The sequence below is a fragment of the Lytechinus variegatus genome, chromosome 8, assembly GCF_018143015.1.
Source record: "Lytechinus variegatus isolate NC3 chromosome 8, Lvar_3.0, whole genome shotgun sequence".
NCBI classification, from domain to species: Eukaryota; Metazoa; Echinodermata; class Echinoidea; order Temnopleuroida; family Toxopneustidae; genus Lytechinus; species Lytechinus variegatus.
The window spans coordinates 26,315,175-26,336,908 of record NC_054747.1 but is presented as its reverse complement, the minus strand read 5'-3'; the positions used below and the strand labels follow the sequence as shown (position 1 = coordinate 26,336,908).

Genomic DNA, 21,734 nt, shown 5'->3' with positions numbered 1-21,734 from the left:
ATTTGTTAACATTTATTGTGTAATCTATGGCTATCGGCTTTTCCACATGTAACCAACAGAGTGTGCAATTTAGTTTGCCCAAGGTTGAAAGTGAGACAAAAGGAGAGGAATCTTGAGAATTTTTCCGAATTGATTAATGCATAATATACTAATTGAGTTTTTCCTTGAAAATAACAAACGGTAGCGGATTGTACTCATCACTATTATTTTTAAATTATTGAGACCTTAGTTTCTCCAAATTAGTTTAAAATTAAAATTGGTTGATAATTGACTGAATAAATACACTTCTTTCTAAACTGATTTAATTTGCTAGTTTGAATTGTAGAGTTTGCTATTATACTCTTTTACACTTACCTCTTAAAAATAGAATAGAAACCACACATTAGACATGAAATTCTCAAAAAATGTCAATTTATTGTTGTCACTCGGATGTTCGTCAAACGCTTTAACAGTTTTATTTCTCCAACCAAAATTTTGCAATATATATGTCCTATACTGTACTTCCAATCTTTTTAGTATCTTGAGAGTTTGTTATTTGTCAACATTTAATAAATTGGTTATGGGTAGGACGTTGAATATTTTTAGAATCTTAATATTTTTTTTTTGGGGGGGGATATGAACCCGTCCTCGCGCACTATAGTATTCTATCAATTAATGATGAAACAGGTTTTAATATAATTTTGTTTTTATTTTTGGCAACTTTTTCAATTCAGCAATGAGAGAAAAAAATAACTTGATATCACATCACATAGACATAGCCTAGGCCGCTGTTGAAACGCAGAAACTCAATTGTATTTTGAATGCTGATGTTCGGATCCTAGGTACAGTTCTGACATTTAACATTTTACCTATGATAAGGTGCCTAAGGTTCCTTGCATAGATGGTGAATAATAATCACCTAAGTGTCATAGGTTCTATTAAGTTGTGGCTGCATTGCTAGGGGTAATAATAAGTAAAAAGTACCATGTTTGATAGGGGAAAAAATTAAGGTTTTATTGGCATGGTCAGTTTCTGTTTGAATAGATAAAAAATACTTTGATTAACACTGTTAAAAAATTTATACATCCTGATCCACTAAATATATACAGTAATACATAGATAATTCAACATTTTGTTTAACTCTGTCTACACAGGTAAAATAAGTAATCCATCAAATATAAATTAATTTTACGCAACGCTTATTCAATAGTCTGTCCACCAACTAAGGGTATCTCTTCATATCCTGATCAAGATAATTATTGATAAATAATATGGGCTTTTCAGTCATGAAGTCAAATGTAGAAATAATAAATAAATAGATTTTAAAAAGGTAGCCTGTACAACAATGGCAAGGGTCTTTTTTTTGGGGGGAGGGGGGTTTGTTGTTTAAGATTTTGCCATTTTCATATTAAGTGCATAGCCGTACGCACGCAGCCCCCCCCCCCCCCCTCTCTCCCATGATTTTTTTTTTTTCAAAATGACAGGTTTTTACTGACTCAATTTTCACAACATTTATCAAAAGTGTGCGCGAAATTTAAAACATGTCCCGTGAGAAGCTTGGCCGCTTTGCTCGCTCACTGCCAACCTTCTTTGAACAAAATATGCGTATGGTCATGATAAAGCGTGTATAAAATAGCTATAAAGCATTGTTCATTTCAACTGTTGTATCGTTACGATTATTATTTCATTTACCCGTTTTGTAATTATTGCAATCTCTGAATAGTCCACCAGATTTATTGTTTCATTACTGACATCGCCCCTCTGTGCTGACTTGATATGTTCAGAACCGTGCTATTATTCTTGGACACCGCAGTAGATGTTGTATTAGGTTGAAGTGCCTGACAGAGAAGACGTTTCCTATGATCAAACCTCGTCGGTATGAAAGTGAGAGTGCTTTCAGCATCATATCGATCAGCTGCATTCAATGACGTCTCCAGTGATGAATTATCTGTCAGGTTTCTTGATCCAATGTACCAGTGGATGAGAGGAGCTGGGTATCCATTAGGAGCTCTACAGGTTATGTTGGTCTCTGCACCTTCAAACATGTCACCTGGGAAAGATATTGTGACATCGACCGGTAACCCTTGATGGAAACAAAGAGCCATTGGTCATAGTTAAACTTCAGCTGAAGAAATAAGCATGGTCTTGAACATATTCCGGACAGTTTATTGGGGAATCAAACAAAATGAAGTTAAATCATTAATAACAACAATGGTGAAATCGTTTTTTTTAGTACATGAAAGTAACTACCTTGCAATTTATTTCATGCTTGCCAAATTATTCTACATGAATTTTCATTGAATGAACATACTTTTTTTTCTTGCATCTGTTCTACCGATGTCGATATTGATTCATAGTTCTAATATCATTGAGGGAAACAACTCACCGTAAACAACTAGTCTAGCTGTCAGTACTTTTAAAAAGAAGGCGTCTTCCATATGCGAAGAACATACAATGTTCATTCCATGGTTCGCGGCATCTGGTCTTATGGCTATGGTAATTTCAGTGTCAAACAAAATGCCGTCTAGAACACTCATATTGCTTGAGGAATTTGCATGGATCCGAGTCCTGTAAGAGTCACCGACTAACGCAAGCAATAGCTCTGTTGCTGGGAATGACCCTATACTTTTACAAGTGATTGAAGTCGGTGAATCTTCTTGAACGTATAGGACTGTTGATTGTGACTGGTTACCTCCAGTTAGAAAGAGCAGCACACTGGTCGGCAGAACTGTAAATAAGACGTAATAGAAAAGAGGTGTCAAACACAGAGGAAGATATAACAAAAGAAGTATTGTATGCAAGGCAGGCAGGCCATTTGTGGAAAGCAGTTTTTTAAGCGAATGAAATCCTTTGTAAATAAACGGCTAGTGAAATATAAACAAATGATAGATGAATAATATTACCATGATTCCTGAGAAATGATTTTTAAAAGCAGCGGGTTCGTCTTGCATTTGAACAGATGCCTATATAGAAAATGGATATAGCATGCACGTAGTGTTGCAGCATTAGTGGTTCAAACTTTAGCTTATTTTCCATAAATGGCATATTAAAAAACTCCGCAAAGACTGTAAATCTAAGATGTGTTAGGTTCATGATGACATCGAAACATGTATATGATTACATGAATGATACATACCATGAACATTCAGACTAATGGAGCGTCTAATATTTTTCTGTAGTTCTGGGTGTGATGCAATGCAGATAAGAATCTTTCCATGATCTTCTCTGGAAGGTGAAACTGTCAAAGATTTCCGGGAGATGTAAGACCCGTCTCGAATGTCATCAGACTGATCCTGATGAACAACGGCCACGTCCTCTGGTATTAGCCATTCCAGTACTACAGCAGGCCTCGCCGTATTTGCACCACAGATGATGTTGTACGGCAATCCAGGAGTTACACTTATATTGGCGTTGTTCGAGTATTGCCAGACCGATTGCGTATCAGACACAAAGACCCTTGATGGTGGAACTTGGGAAAAGGAAGGCAGGAGATAATTATTTAGATGTTAAACTCGAGTCAAACAGTTCTTCAAACTCTCTTGCTTCGATGATTACTTTGATTGCTCTCCTTGCAATCTTAATGACTATCTAGTGTGTGTTTTACAATATCGTATGTAGAAATAAACTAAGATTTTCTATAAGGCTAGGAAGGTCTAACAATTCAAGTCATTGGTCCTAATAGCTATTTTCAGTTAATTGAGGATAACTACGACTGCACTGCACTTGCATCGGAATGCCCTCTTGATTGGATGTCATTTTAGTTGAAAAAAATGTGGTGGGGTAAGGGGCTATGCAATGGCTCATCAATACATGACACCACCACAATGTCTGACTCATTCATTATTGGCCTGGGGGTGGTGGCTCAAATTGCCCCTCCTTCCCCTATTTTCTTGGAATCACTGAGCGAGGCCATTATCTATGAACAGAATTAGACGTTATTTTATTGACGCTGTCTTCCACATTTGATTTTCTTTCCCAAACAGCCTGAGACAATTTGAATGGAATGTCGCCCATGCTGTCCAATTGTTTTACTTTCTTACCTGGATCTAGTACTTGTATTGTCTCATCAGCCGACCATATTCCACTTTTGTTTATAAAATCGCATGCGTATCTCCCATTGTCACCAGCTGTCAAATTGATTATTGTAAGCGATGAGCTGTGGTCATTTCCCTTTAACTTGTACTTTGTTGGATTATGAATTGTAGTTGTACAGCTACTCGTAGAAGTGCACGATTGAGAAGCAACCTGGATGTCCTCGTGTCTCCACTGTGCAGAGCGAGGATATGAAGAAGGTGGATACCTGCATTCAATTGTAAAATCTTCTCCGGAGACTGGTAGGGTCTGTTGTTGAAGAGAAATCGAAGTTGCAGATGGGGAGTCTGCAAAGAAATTAATACAATATATTTTCTTCATCATAGGTAAATTCCACATTTAATGGTGAAAGCAAGAGGTATCATCATTTCGAAATAAAAATCCGTAACAGCAATTTTATTATGTATTTGGTGGCAAGAAAATATCTGAATCAGCTGTAGATCATGCGGAATACGTTCAGACTACTTTTTTTGTAAGAACGGTGCAATCATCAGTACATTTGTGGAGGAAAACCTTATGCATTCCGTATTTCTTTTCAATACTTCGCATGTTTTTCGAAATTCTTGACAGAAAAAAGATGTTTTGGAACTATATGAACAGGATATGCAACTTACCTTTTCCGCACAAGAGAATGATGAAGCAGAACTGCAAATAAGATGCCATTTCCAGATACGGGGATAGAATGTTCACATCCTTCCGGTCATATTAATAAGAATTCGCTTAGCAATCGCACTGTAATAGACAAAAAATAAATGCATACTCCCAAGTTGTCCGAAACTGCATTGAACAAATTACACTATTGGCTATGAGATCGTACATTTAAGTTCAGCCACGAAAATCGAAAGTAATCATTTTATACTCTACTTAGTTTCCATTTGTTAACATTTATTGTGTAATTTATGGCTATCGGCTTGTCCACATCTAACCAACAGAGTGTGCAATTTAGTTTGCCCAAGGTTGAATGCGAGACAAAAGGAGACAGATCTTTAGTACTTTTCCGAGTACATTAATGCATAATATACTATTTTTTTTCGAATACATGAATTAATGCATAATATACTCAGTTTTTCGTTGAAGATAACAAACGGGTGGCAGATTCCACTAATTTCCTTAAAAGTTAATGTGTGATCACTGTTATTTTTATGTTATTTGGACTACTTTCTTTCTCCAAATTAGTTCAAAATAAAATTGGTTATTGATATTGATAATTGACTGAATTACATTTCTTTCTAAACTAATTTAACTTGCTAATTTGAATTGTAGAATTTACTATTTACTCCTTTACACCTACCTCTTAAAACTAGAAAAGAAACCACACAACGGACAGGAAGATCTGGAAAATCTCATTTTATTGCTGTCACTCAATGGATGTTCGTCGAACGCTTTAACAGTTTGATCTTTTTTCTACCAAAATTTTACAATATATATCCCCTATACTGTGTTTCCATCTTTTCAGTATCTTGAGATTTACTTATGTGTCAACGTTTGAATAAATTGGTTATGGGTAAGACGTTTAATATTTTAGAACCTCATTTTTTTCATAAACACGTCCTCACGCACTATAGCATCTTATTAATTAAGGAGGAACAGGTTTGATTTTAATATTATTTTTTTTCTTATTTTGAATACTTTATCAACCCAGCAATGTGAGAAATAAAGAGCTTGATATCACATCACATACATAAAGCATAGGCCGCTGTTGAAATATAGAGACTTAATTATATTGTGAATACTGATATTCTGATCCTAGGTACAGTGCTGACATTTAATATTTTATCTATAATAAGGTGCATAAGGTTCCTTGCATAGATGGTGAATAAGAACCACCTAAGTATCATGGGTTCATTTAAGTTTTGGCTGTAATGCTAGGGGTAATTATTCAATTTAAATTCAATTTATTTATTTTCTCTTTCAACCTTTCACCATTTAGAATGATAGTTCAATATACATTTTTACAAAATATAACATTTAAATCATTTTATAATACAATAATACTATGAAATCGAAAGGGAATCGGACCAATTAAAAAGCAAAACTTGTAGGTAAAGGCTCCCTTTTATAAGTACATTTTATGAATAAAAAATAAGATAGGATAAACAAATAAATACATATATTATAAATTGTATATAAACAATATGTATATTATACATTATATATAAACAATATATATTGTATATATTATGTAAGAGTCCCATGTTTGAGAGGGGGAAATGGAAAAGGTTTTATCAGCATGGTCAGTTTCTGTTTCAATAGAAGATAATTACTTTCATCAGCAGTGTAATAAGAACATTTATACAACCTGATCCACTAAATAATTCATTTAGTATTACATAGATAATTCAACATTTGTTTTAATTTGTCTTCACAGGTGAAATAAAAAGTAACCTTTCCAATATAAATAAATTTTACGCATCGCCTTTTTCAATATTGTCTGACCTACCACGTAAAGGTATCTCTTCATATCCTAATCAAGATAATTAATAATGAATAACATGGGGGTTTTAGTCAGGAAGTTAAAATTTAGATTATACGAAATGATAAATAAAAAGATAAAAATATGCTTTTTGAAGTTTTCGAAAAACTGTCACCCTTCATCATTATAAGAGTAACTTCAGGTAGCCTGTATAATATTAACGTGTGTGTTTTGTGTGTTGAGTTTTTTTCTTCTATTTTTTAAGATTTTGGCATTTTCATAGTTATTCAGTGCATGGCAGTACGCAGCAACCCCCCCCCCCCCTTCACGGAATTTTCAAAAGTGACACGCTTTTACTGACTCCAATTTTCACAACATTTACGAAAAGTGTGCGCGAAATGCCAAAAAATGTCTCCATGACAAGCTTGGTCGCTTTGCTCCCTTACTCCCGACCTTCTTTGAACAAAATATGCGTGTGGAAATGATAAAGCGTGTTTAAACGTAGCGATGGGGCATTGTTGATTTGAACTGCTTTTATCCATCCACATTTCGTTGACGATTATAATTTCATTTGCCCGTTTTCTTATTATTGCAATATCTGAATAATCCACCAAAAATTATTGTTTCATTAATGACATCGCCCCTCTTGGTCAAACATCATCGGTATCAGAGTCAGAGTGCTTTCAGCATCATATCGACCAGCTGCATTCAATGAAGTCTCCAGCGATGAATTATCTGTCAGGTTCCTTGATCCAATGTACCAGTGAATGAGAGGAGCTGGGTATCCATTAAGAGCTCTACAGGTTATGTTGGTCTCGGCACCTTCAAACATGTCACCTGGGATAGATATTGTGACATCGACCGGTAGCCCTTCATAGAAACATAAAGCCATTGGTCATAGTTAAACTTCAGCTGAAGAAATAAGCATGGTCTTGAACATATCCCGGACAGTTTATGGGGGAATAAAACAAAATAAACGTTAAATCGTCAATAACAGCAATAGAGAGTTCGTTTCATAAAGAACTACAGGGGAGAAACTACATTGCAATATACATTTCAGGTTTGCAAATTATACTACATGAATTTCCATCGAATGATCATACTCTTTAAACAATTCTACCGTGAAAAATATTGATTGTTAGACTAAAATCATTGAGGGATAACAGCTCACCGTAAACAACTAGTCTTGCTGTCAGTAATTTAACAAAGAAGGCGTCGTCCATATACGAGGAACATACAATGTGTATTCCATGTTTCGTGGCATCTGGTCTTATGGTAATGGTACTTTCAGTGTCAAACAAAGTGTCGTCTAAAATACTCCTATTACTCGAGACATTTGCAAGGATCGGACTCCTCTCAAAGGCATTAACTACAAGCCAAAATGATAGTTCAGTTGCTGGAAATGACCCGATGCTTTTACAAGTGATTGAAGTCGGTGAATCTTCTTGAACGTTTATGACTGTTGATTGAGACTGGTTACCTCCAGTTAGAAAGAGCAGCACACTGGAAGGAAGAACTGTAAATATGGCAAGATATAAAATAAGAGTAACATAAAGAGGGATATATAAAGAAGGAAGTATTGAACGCTAGACGAACATACCCTTTTGTGGAAAGCGGTTTTGCAAATGAATGATATATAAATAAATGAGAAATAAATAGAAATTGTGTACAATATCATATCACCATGATTACTGCAAAATGATGTTTAGAAACAGCCTGTTCTTCTTACATTTAAACGGACTCGGGGACTAGAAACTTGATCTGAAATGCACGTGATATTGCAGCATTATTGGTTCAATTATTAGGTTATTTTCCATAAATGGAATATTAAGAAACTTAGCAAGGACTAAAATATATTTTTTAGACTCATGATGACATCAATACATGTAAATGTATATGATTTCATGAATGTTACATACCATGAACATTCAGACTAACTGAGCGTCTAATATTTTTCTGTAGTTCTGGGTGTGATGTAATGCAGCTAAGAATTTTTCCGTGATCGTTCCTGGACGGTGTGATTATCAACGTTCTCCGGGAGATGTAAGATCCGTCTTGGATGACATCCGACTGATAGTGGTGAACAGCGGAGACACCCTTAGGTATCACCCATTGCAGTACCACAGGAGGCCTTGCCCGAGATGCTTCACATGTGATACCAAACGGCTCTCCAGCAGTTACACTTATACTGGTTTTGTCCAAGTATTGCCAGCCCGATTGCGTATCAGTCATAACGACCCTTGATGGTGACACTAAAGAAAAAAAGGATATTATTTAAAACTCATGTCTAACAAGTTTCCTCACTTTGCTATTCATGTGTTTCGATGATTAATATAATTGACTTTTTTTATCTTCATGACGTTCTTATACAGCATCGTACAAAAAAAATTGATAACTTAACACTTTGCTATGAGGTAAGGGAGATCAAGCAGTTCAACGCATAGATCCTAATTGCTATCTCAAGTAGATTGTGAAGAACTATTAGATGTACTGGATTTGCACTGGCGCTGTCCATGGCATGAGCAGAGGTAAAGCCACTGGATGTCCTCTTGACTGGACTTTATAAAAACTGTATGTACTTTTGAAGAATATCATTTGCATTTTTTTATGTTTTAGTTTTCATTTATACGAAACTTTGTTTTCCAGAGACAGTAATAATTGTATCATACAGATTGAAGTTTATTTCTATTTCAGATTAGTCGTGTGTCTTGTTACGTAAGGTTTGGTTAATCTGATTTTTTTCATTAACAAACATACCACTCAACAGGAATGAGTAACGATAAACATTAATTCGTATATAAATAAACGTCTTATAGCTAGCAAATAGGAGACAGGTCCATGTAAAATTTTTAAATGACGGTCGTACATGTATAATGGGAATGGTGGGTTGACTGTTTCAATAAATTGTCTGCATAGACATACACTTAAATAATCCACGGTGATGAATGTCTCCTAAGAAGGATTTTGAAAGTATGCTTGACTTTGATTTTGATATTTGTGAAATTGGTAAGGAAAGATAAAACATTCAGGGATGTTGGTAGAAATCGCATTTGTATATCATCTTATGACTTTAGTTTGATGAGCACTGTAAAAGATTTGTTTTTCAGTGTTTCAGAATGGTAGGTGATTTACCAATATACGAAAATAAATCACAATATTGAGTGTCTAGCTTGTTGATTGTCGAACTTTTGAGTATAAATTATATTTTATAGTAGGAACGTTCATTGACATTGTCTTTTTTTTTTTTCATTTTTTATTAGGCAAATCTAAGTCAGACTGTATTGAATGTCGCTCTTATGTTTTACATTTCCCATATCCTTTACCTGGATTTAGCACTTCCAGTATGTCATTCGCTGAATGTTGGCCATTTAAGTAAATTACATTGCATATGTATCTCCCATTGTCACCAGTAGTCAAATTGATTATTTTAAGCGATGTGCTGCGGCTATCTCCCATCAACTTGTATTTTGTAAGGTTGGGAATTTTAGATGTACAGCTACTCGCAGAAGTGCACGATTCATAAGCAACCTGGCTGCCCCCGTGTGTCCAATGTACTGTACGATCATTCGAAGGAGGCGAATAGATGCACGTCATCGTAAAATCTTCTCCTTTGACGGGTAGGGCCTGCCTTGGTTGGAAAGAAATCGTGGATGTAGACATGGTAGTGCGGGAGCCTGTAAATGGATTGGGTAGGAATATTTTCAATTATTGGTAATAACAGACGGATTGCTAATTCATAGTATATTTTCCAAGACGGATATCAATTTTAGACTATCAAGAGGTGCAAAGTTGGACCCTTCATGATATTTAACCCCAAAGATGCACAATTGCACTTTTTTCGAGTTCTGCTGCAGATTTGTTTAATAATTCTTTTTTACCTGTATACAGAGAAAACAATTCGATAAATAATGACTACAATCTTAGAGCTGGTTTACATTCGGGTACTTTCAATTATATCATACATAAATTATTATTTTGGTTATATGTCATGTACGTGTCCATTTCACCTTTTGCTGAATCCACCCTTTGTGAACGTATTTTTATTTATATGTATTTAATGTAGTTCATAGGTCATCTATAGATGGATAGGCCTATTGTGCACATTCTTATATGATATCAAAAAATGTAAAAAAAAAATTATGATGGAAAAATGAATACATACAGACAGTATTGGGCCATAACATCACTTCAAATGGTCTTACAAGATCCTGGATGACTTCCTCGCGTAATATTATTTATTCCATTCATAGCCTTTATTTACTACAAAGAGAAATGCTACAAGCAAATATGTATGAATTTAAATCTTTTGAATTCGACTTACCATTAACAAGGAAAAGAAGAACAAACAAGCACCAAATATGGTATGCCATTTCAGATCAGGGTGATACTGACCAATCTAAAATCCTAGTAACCAAGAAACGTTCAATATCAAACTATAAGAGAGTTGCAGTTTGTAATACAAATTTCGTTTTTTGGAAGACATCATCGATGTGTACCAAACACGTTGAAGGAATATGATGGCAATTTGTTAGATTACTTTCAGTCGTCCATGCCGTTAAACACATTACAACATTACAACATTACAACAGTACGACTTAATGTCTTAATTTGTCAGTGGTCGAAAATGAAAGTACGATGTTAGGTCTATAGATTATATTAACTGTATTGCTGCATTTCAATGTTTTAGCGACAGAGTGTGCTCTTTTCCCTATTATAGTTGAGGTTGAGCTTTGAGGATTGCGTGCAGAAAAATTTCACGACACATACTCTTTAGGGATGGGCTCCAATACACAATAAATCCGAGATACTTCAGAAAACCTGTTCCGAAAGCATTTTGTTTAAAATTCATATTGATCCTTATCAACACCGTGAACTTTGAACATGCCACTGTAGCCAATTTGCACAAAATAATACACAAAAAAATCTTATACAGCTACGGCTAGTTTGAGACATTGGGACTTAAATTACTGCTAATCAACCAAACTTCGAAATGACTTATGACACCACTTGTCTTTTGACTTAAGAGATTATACATTGACGTCATGTCGCGCCGCCATCTTAGAGGCTAATGAGTTTGCTTTGCATGCGTTGTTGATCTGCAGCTGGCGCATCTCTAACAACTCCGCTTACGTTTATTCCTAATATCCTCTAAAGGCTATGAGATTGTGACGTAAAATATATAACGTCTATCTTCAAAATGTGGCATGATCACCCATTTTCGCCGACAACCCTATTTACAAAATCAACACTCCTAAAGCTGGCTTTTGTGAAATGACAATTTACTCTGTGACCCTAGGTTGTTTGGCAAAAGTATTCGTATAGGAATCCGCTTCTAAAGTTCAAAGTTCATCATTGCTACATATCAAAACGATGATTTAGTCCTTTAACTTTTAATTCGTTACATATAGGTTCAAATTTATCGGTTCAAATTCATATATACATCCAGTCCACATCTAAAGTAAGCCCAAGGGATCTATTTTTTAAATATATATATCACTTAGTGTTTTTATTAAGTTTCCCCAAATTGTATCACATCAGTCAAACATGCTTTGCATCGAACTCTTACCAGCGTTGTGGCTTGGATACGAATGTAGTTGGAAGCTTTTGAATGTATAGATACTGTTTAGTGACGTCTTGTTATTCTCTGTGCTTGCTCCAGTACCTACATGTAGGAATATGATCCTAATTCATCAGTATTTCAGTTGAGTTGCTCTTTTGCTTACATCAGGACCAGTAAAATTGGGTACTGCTATCTGTTTTAACAATCGGATGCCTATTCCAAACTCTCATTTATCTTTTTTTCAAGGCAAGTCTATTTCTAAACTGTAGCAAGATCATTATTTAGATTGTTTACAAGAGTGTTAACTTAATTATTTTCTATTTATATTTTCATAACGTTACTTACAACGTTTCGTTATTTCTATGAACACATTCTCACATTCTCCTGCATTCGCTTCATCATTTATTAACCTGCTAATGCACATCATACTAAAAATTGATGAAAAAGGTGTTTAATATTCTCGTCCTTTTTATCTTTTTTATTGTTTGTTATCAATCCAGCAATTTGACAAACAAACTGACTAATATCTCATCACATAGACACATAAACATATACAACTGTTGAAATAAAGAGAGTACAATTGTATTTTTAACACTGATATGCTGACCATGGGTACAGACCTGACATTTAATGTTTAACATAGAATTTCTAATAAGATGCATAAAATTCACCGCATAGATGGTGAATGATTCATAGAAGTATTATACTTCCTATAAATTGGAAAGAGTACTCACTAAACAGCATTAATAATCATGTTTGATTGGAAAGAAATTTTAAAGATTTTATCAGCAGAGTCAGTTCATGTGGGAATAGAAAATAATTACTTAGATTAGTATTGTTAACAAATTGGATACACAGCTTCAAAAATCAAATAACTGAAATGAGACATTGAAAGTTCAAAATTGTGTGTATTTTCTTATACAGTAGTAAAAAATAAAATAAGTAAACCGTTTGAATATATGTTATTAGCGTGTCAGACACTATTCTGTATTTTTTTATCTAGAGGGCAGACCCTAAATGTACCTCTTCAGGACATTATTAATGTTAATGTTAAAAGCTACGAAACAGTAAATGAATAATCGGTTAAAACCTGCACTTTGGAATTTTCGATCAACTCTCCCAAAGCACCCCTTTATTATGATAGTAAGGCACCTTGCGTTTCAAAGGAGATTATGTTTACTATATTTAGAACCGTGAGTAGAAGTGGAAGCAGTAAACTACTGCCTTGCAATTCTCGTCAGGTTTGTCAAATTATATTACAAGAATTTTTATTGAATAGTCTTACTATTTTATCAGTTCCATTTTTCCAATATTAATACTTGGTTCTAAAATCATTATGGGATAACAACTCACCGTAAACAATTAGTATAACTGCTACCATTTTAACAAATAAGGCATCGTCTATATAGGATGAACACAGAATGTGCATTCCATGATTTGTGACATCTGGCCTTATGGTTATGGTACTTTCAGTGTCAAATAAAGTGTCGTCTAAAACACTCCTATAACTTGATACATTTGCAGGGATCGAAGTCCTGTCAAGGTCGCCAACTAACCAAAATGATAGTTCGGTCGCTGGGAATGACCCGATGCTTTTACAGGTGATTGAAGTCGGTGAATCTTCTTGGACGTATAGGACTGTTGATTGGGACTGGTTACCTCCAGTTAGAAAGAGCAGCACACTGGCTGGCATAACTGTATGCATTAGAAAATTAGAAAAAAAAGGGTGAGGGAGGAAAGAGGGAGGAAGGTGGAAAGAAGTATTGTATGATATGAGACAGGCCCTTTTCGGAAAGCAGTTTAGAAACTTCATGATACCATGCAATAACAAAAATCAGAAGACGATACGATTAGTCAATGAATGTACTCATTATCCCTAAAATGCTAAATAGTGCTTAGAAGCACCTGGTTCGACGCAAAATGTCAGCTTATTCAAACTATTTTGGATTAACAGTGTATTACAAAAAACAGCAAGTATACTGAAAACCTAGGTTGAAATACATACCACGAACATTTAGAGTAACTAAGTATTTGAGAGTCCTTTGTAGATCTTGGTGTGATACGATGCAGCTGATGATCTTTCCGTGATCGTTTCTGGTGGGTGTGATTGTCAAAGATTTACGAGAGATGTAATATCCGTCTTGAATGTCATCAGACTGATCGTGATTAACAACGGTCACATCGTCTGGTATTAGCCATTGCAGAACTGCAGGAGGCCTTGCCCGATTTGCTCCACAGGTGATGATGTACGGATCTCCAGCAGTTATACTTATGTTAGCGTAGTTCAAGTATTGCCAGCCCGATTGGGTATCAGATACAAAGACCCTTGCTGGTGGAACTGGAGGAAAAGAAAGCGTTTTTATTCAGGATTAAAATCCAAATGTAATATTCTTCTAAATTCCTGTTCTTACATGTCTTATGCTTCAGTTATTCATATCATTAATTGGTTTTCTTGCAATCTTAATTAGTTTCTTTTGCATGTCTTTAACACTATAACTCACGAGTTTTCTTTGATACTAGGGACATCTAATAGTTCAACAAATCTTCAGTAGATAGTGAATACCTATACGACTGCATTGTTCAAGTGCTGCCCTTGACATGGGCAGTAGTAAAGCTACAAGAATGCCCTCTTGAATGGCTTTCATCACAAACTTTGTGTATCATTGAAGAATGTCAGTGGCATTGTGAAAAGCACTGCAATATTCGATTTATGTCATGTTCATATTATGTATTTCATATGTAATATTCTCTCCCAGAAATATTAATAATTCTATAGAGAGTAAAGTTTACTCCTATTTCAAAATAGAGTGGTGTGTCTTAACATTTCATGTAAAACTTATCTGTGAATTTTCCTTAAAAAAAAATCTCAACAAGAATTTATAGATAACGTTAACAAGAATTTCAACGTGTGTATATTCTTATAATAACAAGCAGATAGGTAGCATGGCCCTTGTATGAAATGACACTGACGAGATGAGGATGATGGGTTCCTGTAGCAATAAACTGTCCTGATAAGCATACAAATACGCGAAAAGCCACATTAGCGAGAAACGTATGATTAGACCAATCCTGAAAGTGTGCAGGAATTTGATTTCAATATTTGTGTTTAATTGGTAATGAAAAATATGGCTTTGCACCTTCGTTATTACCTGGATTTAGTGCTTCCAAGTGTTCATTCGCTGAACGTTGCCAACCTGTGTTAAAAACACCGCATGTGTATCTCCCATTGTCATCAGTGGTCAAATTGATTATTGTAAGCGATGTGCTGCGGTCATCTCCCAATATCTTGTACTTTGAAGGATCGGAAATAGAAGTTGTACAGATACTCATAGGAGTGCATGATTCATAAGCTACCTGGATACCCTCATGTCTCCAATGTACGGTGCGGCCAGTCGAAGGAGGCGAGTAGATGCACGTCATCGTAAAATCTTCTCCTTTGACGGGTAGGGACAACCTTGGTTGGAAAGAAATCGTTCCTGAAGACAAGGAAGAGGGCGAGCCTGCAAATGGTTTGGGTAGGTAGGAATTCTTTTAAAAATCATTGTAATGATTAATTCATTGCTTATCCATAGTACTTTACATGATAGCATCTGTTTTATAATATCAATAGGTGCAAAGTAAGCTCTTCAAGATTCGAACGGATATTTTACTCTAGGGGTGCAAATTTTCACTTTATTTTTTTTTTGCTGCAGATTTCTTTGTTTTTTCATTATACATTTCTACTAAAAAAAAAACTTATACAGCTCTAGATGATGAATCATGAGCACATATTAATTAAACAGGCTTACAATTGGTCCTTGTTAAAGTTTATACAAATCATTATCATGTTCCATGCCCTTTTGTCGGATTTTACCTTTGTGAACCTAATGTTTCCGTTTTTTATGCAGTTAATACGTCCTCTCCAAATTCATAAGCTCATTGGGGCATTCTGAGACAAATAGCAGAATTAAGAATGGAAGGAAGCGGGGGGGGGGGGGGTTGAGGGGGGGCATTTGCAGACAGACTGAATGCAGTGGATCATAACCTCACTTCAAATTTTCTTACAGAATAAAATATTGTTTACTTTATTCATAGCCTATATTTACTACAAAGAGAAATGCTACGAGCCAATTATGTAGGCCTATGGAGTTTAATCTTATGAAATCGACTTACCATTACCAAAGAAGAGAAGAGCAAACAAGCACCAAATATGGCATGCCATTTGAAATCAGAGTGATAGCATCCAATTCAATAATCCTGGTAACAAGTTAACATTCATTATCAAAATGTAAGACAGCTACAGTAGGTGAGACAAATTTCGTTTCTAGAAGACATCCACGGTGTGTCCCGAACACAGTGAGGCAATAGTGACGACAATGAAATTTGTTCGATTACTTTCAATCATCCATGCCGTTAAAGCACGTTACGAAAGAACGACATGATGTTTTAAGTTTTCAACGGTCGAAAATGAAAGTACGATGTTATGTATATTAATCATATTAAGTGTATTGCGGCATTTCATTGATCTGGCGACAGAGTGTGCTCTTTCTCTTATCCGATATGAGGTTGAGATTTGCTTGACCTACTAATAACAAACAATGGAGTTTGATGGCTTCCAGAGAACCGTCAGGACACATACTCTTCAGGATGGGCTCCAAAACGTACACAATCATAGTTGACTCAGTGAAACTGTTCCTTAACACATTTATTGTGTGTAGAGTTCATATTGATCCTAATCAACACCGCTAACTCTTAACATGCCACTGTCGCCAATCGGCACTAAATGATACACAATAAATTATCAACTTGTAACCAATCTGACACTATGCGAGTTAAGTAACTCCTCGTCAGACCCCCTCCCCCTACACACACATACACACAACTTTGAAATTACTTATTACATCACCTGCCATTTAACTTAATAAGACCTTATTTACTGACTTCATCGCTGCTCCTTCTCAGAGGTCGACACCTTTACATTTTAATACATGCGTTTTATTATATCAGGTACTATAAAAATACATCGAGTATACTCCCAATCAAGACAAAATTGCGTTTGTCTATATTCACCGCCAATCTATTCTTCACTAATCTTTAGTTAAATGTGGCAAGATCATCACTGAGGTTGTTAACAAGAGTGTTCACATGTTTTCTATGTTTTTTTTAATGGTACTTATTACTTGAGTAACTCTTGTCAACTCTCCCCATCCACAACAACAGACAAACCAGAATGATGAGACAGGTTTTATTTAAATATCCGTTTTGTTTTTATTTTTTTGCTGAATAATCCAACAATATGAGAAAAAAAGCGTGATATTACATCATATAGACATATTAACAATTAGTCTAACTGCCAGTATATTAAAAAAATAAGCGTCGTCCATATTCGATGAACATGCAATGTGCATTCCATGGTTCGTGGCATCTGGTCTAATGGTAATGGTACTTTCAGTGTCAAACAAAGTGTCGTCTAAAACGCTCCTATTACTTGATACATTTCCATGGATCGGAGTCCTGCCAAAGTCACCAACTAACCACAATGATAGTTCAGTTGCTGGGAATGACCCAATACTTTTACAGGTGATTGAAGTCGGTGAACCTTCTTGAACGTATAAGACTGTTGATTGGGACTGGTTACCTCCAGTTAGAAAGAGCAGCACACTGGAAGGAGGAACTGTATGCATGGCAAAAGAGAAGAATCGTAAGAGAAAGTACTAGAACGAAGAATGAAGCATTGTGTGATATGCAGACAGGCCCTTTGTGGAAAGCAGTTTTGTAACTTAATGATACTGCGTGTAAATAAACAAGAGATGATCTCAATATAAAAAAAATAAAAATCGTGTGGACTGCGGAATGATGCTTGGAAACAGCTGGTTCGTCATTTTGTAGATATGCATGTAAATAGATTGAAATGGAGCTTAAATCGACGTAAAGTGTTAGCATATTTTGTCCAATGCTTAAGCTATTGTGGATGAATTGAGTGTTACACAATTTTGCAAAGACTGAAAAATCCAGGATTGATTTCAATACGTGTACACGTATTGACTCCCTGAAAGAGACATACCATGAACATTCAGAAGAACTGAGGATCTAAGACTCCTTTGTATTTCCGGGTGTGATGCGATGCAGCTGAGAATCTTTCCGTGGTCATCTCTGGTGGGTGTGATCGTCAAGGCTTTCCTGGAGATGTAAGATCCGTCTTGAATGACATCAGATTGATCCTGATGAACAACGGTCACGTCCTCTGGTACTAGCCATTGCAGTACTGCGGGAGGCCTTGCCCTATTTGCTCCACAGGTGATGCTTAATGACTCTCCAGCAGTTATACTTATATTGGCGTTGTTCAAGTATTGCCGGCCCGAGTGGGCGTTAGACATGAAAACCCGTGAGGGTGGAACTGGAGAAAAACACAGGACATTACAAATAAACACCCTCATCCCAAATAGTTCCTTACCATTTCATTTTTTAAATAATTAATCCCTGAATGATTTTCTTGTTGGCGAGTATGAACTCATGCAAAATTTTCAAAGGGCTGAATAAACAAATAAATAATAAAAAGTAATAGAACAGTCATATTATTCATATTATGTTTAACCTTGCCACATACATTTATGCCCCGTCTATGTATTCATATTTAACAACTTCTTACAAATAACACGTCGGAAAGAGCCCGTTTTATGAAATGATACAGAAAGCAGGAGGTGACGGGGGTTATGTAAAACTAAAAATATCTACAATCACATCATCTTTCACATGTTTGGTGAACAAAAAGCATCGTCGATAGAATCTTTGCAGTTTGATCATGAGCCTTTTCACGCGTTAATCTTGGATTCGTCTTTAGAATCACCGGAGCTTTCACACGGAAGATTTGTACCGTAATTTGGGTGAAATTTTACTGGAATTTCCCTTCAGGAGAAGAATTTGACTTCGTGATTGTGATTAGCGTTCGGGATTCTAGTTTGGTTTCACACTTGTTAAAAATCGGCATTACCCTTATTTTTCACTGGAATACTTGTTCAAATTACTGTTTTTTTTTACTGTTTTAAACTGCGAATAGTCATGAGCTCTAGGTAAAATGGGTTTGGGCTTTCACAACGAATTCTTTTCAGTGGGTAAGAATGATGGTACAATACTGGATGAGTAGGCCTACCCATTCGTAGATATTTGATTTTATAACATCGTGCTCATAGTGGTTAATGCAACTACTACATAGGGATAGGTTTTTTCATCTTTCTGTAAGAACATGGTTATCATTTAAAAATTGCTAAGATTAAAATGTTATGCGTCGCAAAATAGCGTGCGTGCTTAAACAAAAACAATATTAGGTAGGTGGAATGAAATGTCCCCCATGCTGTCCAACCTCCCTTTTGTTCTTACCTGGAGTTAGTACTTTCAGTATTTCAGTCGTTGAACGTTCTCCATGTAGGTTAAATACAGTGCATGTGTATCTCCCATTGTCACCAGTGTTCAAATTGATTATCGTAAGCGATGTGCTGCGGTCATCACCCATTAACTTGTACTTTGTAGGATTTGAAATATTGGGTGTACATTCACTCGCAGTTGTGCACCACTCAGACGCAATTCGCGTTTCTTCGTGTTTCCACTTGACAGTGCGATCATTCGAAGGAGGGAAATAGGTGCACTTCATCGTAAAATCTTCTCCTTTGACAGGTAGGAACTGCCTTCGTTGAAAAGATATCGTGGCTGTAGACATGGTAGAGGGGGAGCCTGTAAATGGATTGGTAAGGAATATTGTCAATGATTGGTAATGATAGACGTATTGCTAATCCATAGAACTTTACAAGACCGTCATCTTTTTTAGACTAGTATCAAGAGCTGCAAATTGCACCCTTCAAGATTCACGTTCATATTTGACTCAAACGTGACAAAAGGGGTTCAAACTTGCACTTGTTCGCGTTTTGCTACAGGTTGCACCATTTTGCGAAGGATAACACCCTTCGTGCACCTTAAATGCGTAACACAGTCCATATTTTTTTGATCCTGCGAATGGCAAGCATGAATGGGAAAATATGTTTTTTGTCGGCAGTCTGCTTTGACCTTAAACTCACTGAAAATAATCATACAGTAACGGAAGAAGTCATTATTTCTATATTCTTAGTTTTATTAACAGCCTACCTTTACAAAGAGAAGGAAAAAAACCCGCTACAAGCCAATATGTATAGATTCAAGTTTATTCAAATTTAATCAAATTCGACATACCTTTGCCAAACACAAGAAGAGCAAACATGCACCAAATATGGTACGCCATTTTAGATCAGAGTGATAATGTCCAATCCAGTGATCCTGGCAACAAAGAAACATTCATTATCAGAATGTAAGATAGTTGCAGTAGGTGAGAAAAATTGTTTTTAAGACATTCCCGATGTGTCTCAAACACATTGATGTAATAATGATGACGGTGAGGTTTATTCCTTACTTTCGCTAGCCTATGCCGTTAAGCACATTTCAAAAGTGCATGTACGACTTAATGTCTTAGGTTGTCAGCGGTCGAAAATGAAAGTGCGATATTTCATATATCATATATATAGCTGCATTTGTTCGGACGACAGAGTGTGTTCCTTCCCCATAGCCGGTTTTATGTCGAGGTTGCTTAACCGAGCATACAATGGATTGGGAAGGCGTCCAGAGAACTGCCACGACGCATATCCTTCGGGATGACCTTATGCAATGACATCATCGCAACGCCATCTTACATGGCTTTTCCTTACATGCCTTGTTGATCTTCAGCTGGTGCAAACCATAACACCAACATGACCAACCATTGCTTGAATCTTTGACACATGCGATTATTATGAGATGACTTTGATAAATTCATTTTTTTCTATAGAAATATTTTATCCATTTGGTGACCCCTGAAAAACTTAGATCAGGGAAGTCACGTCTACCCATATGTTAGCTAAACGCAACTGCATACCAGTCATTTTAATATAAAACATTGTTTTTTTATTCCTACCGAATTAATTTCCACAACTTGTTGGCTGTGATGGCTTCTAGTACCAGCAGAGAAAAAAAAGAAAAGAACTGGGGAACATTATGATGAGATCTGTATATACGATATATATTACAAACCTATCAGATATTACTGCAGACAACATGGAATTCCTTTTTGCGGTCTATGCGCTACAGCAAATCACTAGAAAACAGGTATGTTGTTTGATAAATATTTCCACATAGCAATGCATTGTATATTTGTAAATATAAATACAGTCTCGTGGTATCTTGTGGTGTAATCCATTTAATCCACTAGAAGTAGAGGGCATACAGGGTAAGATGGCTCCCATCATGCTGTATTGGTGAATCCGATTCATGCTTTTGCCTTATTATCTTTGGCTATCTCAAAACAATTTAGTCTGAATTTGTGTGTGTCCCGTCTCCTTCATTGCAGATTTTCATTTATTGTTATAAACTTAGTCATTAAACTGAACGGATCCAAAAACGTGCGCTTTGTTTCATTGTACCCGGGGTACCCGTCTCCCCTCTTATATGCACAACGGCTTGCTCTTTTTAAGTTAACTATGTTGTGTGAGCGCAGGAATGACCTTCTTGCGATTTGGACGCGGTCTCCTGAAATCTGATCGCCACCGTGTCATGCTACCGGTCACTCGTCAAAGCATCTCTAATCGTAGTTCAGGATTAAGAAATGCTCATCTACTCCACTTGCCACGTTGCAAAACCCAACGATACAAGAAC

General features: G+C 36.0%; 2 protein-coding genes across 3 annotated transcripts; both read right to left on the bottom strand.

Annotated features, from left to right (window-relative positions):
* Nucleotides 1–1,490: 1,490 nt before the first annotated feature.
* Nucleotides 1,491–4,734, bottom strand: LOC121419584 (synaptogenesis protein syg-2-like). The gene is made up of 5 exons (XM_041614040.1): nucleotides 4,686–4,734; nucleotides 4,020–4,358; nucleotides 3,116–3,448; nucleotides 2,366–2,707; nucleotides 1,491–2,062 (listed from the first exon to the last, which is right to left on the bottom strand). Exons 1-5 carry the CDS (start codon nucleotides 4,732–4,734, stop codon nucleotides 1,713–1,715), a joined length of 1,413 nt encoding a protein of 470 aa, XP_041469974.1. The 3' UTR covers nucleotides 1,491–1,712.
* A 2,311-nt stretch (nucleotides 4,735–7,045) lies between these two features.
* On the bottom strand, nucleotides 7,046–20,352 carry LOC121420253 (synaptogenesis protein syg-2-like). 2 transcript variants are annotated; one of them, XM_041614824.1, is made up of 5 exons: nucleotides 20,244–20,352; nucleotides 19,401–19,751; nucleotides 18,088–18,420; nucleotides 7,656–8,000; nucleotides 7,046–7,354 (listed from the first exon to the last, which is right to left on the bottom strand). In XM_041614824.1, the coding sequence occupies exons 1-5, from the start codon at nucleotides 20,290–20,292 to the stop codon at nucleotides 7,113–7,115; spliced, it is 1,320 nt and encodes a 439-aa protein (XP_041470758.1). In that variant the 5' UTR covers nucleotides 20,293–20,352; the 3' UTR covers nucleotides 7,046–7,112. The 2 variants fall into 2 exon arrangements, with proteins under 2 accessions (XP_041470758.1, XP_041470759.1); XM_041614825.1 differs by lacking the exons at nucleotides 7,046–7,354; nucleotides 7,656–8,000 and adding an exon at nucleotides 17,301–17,697.
* Nucleotides 20,353–21,734: the final 1,382 nt, after the last annotated feature.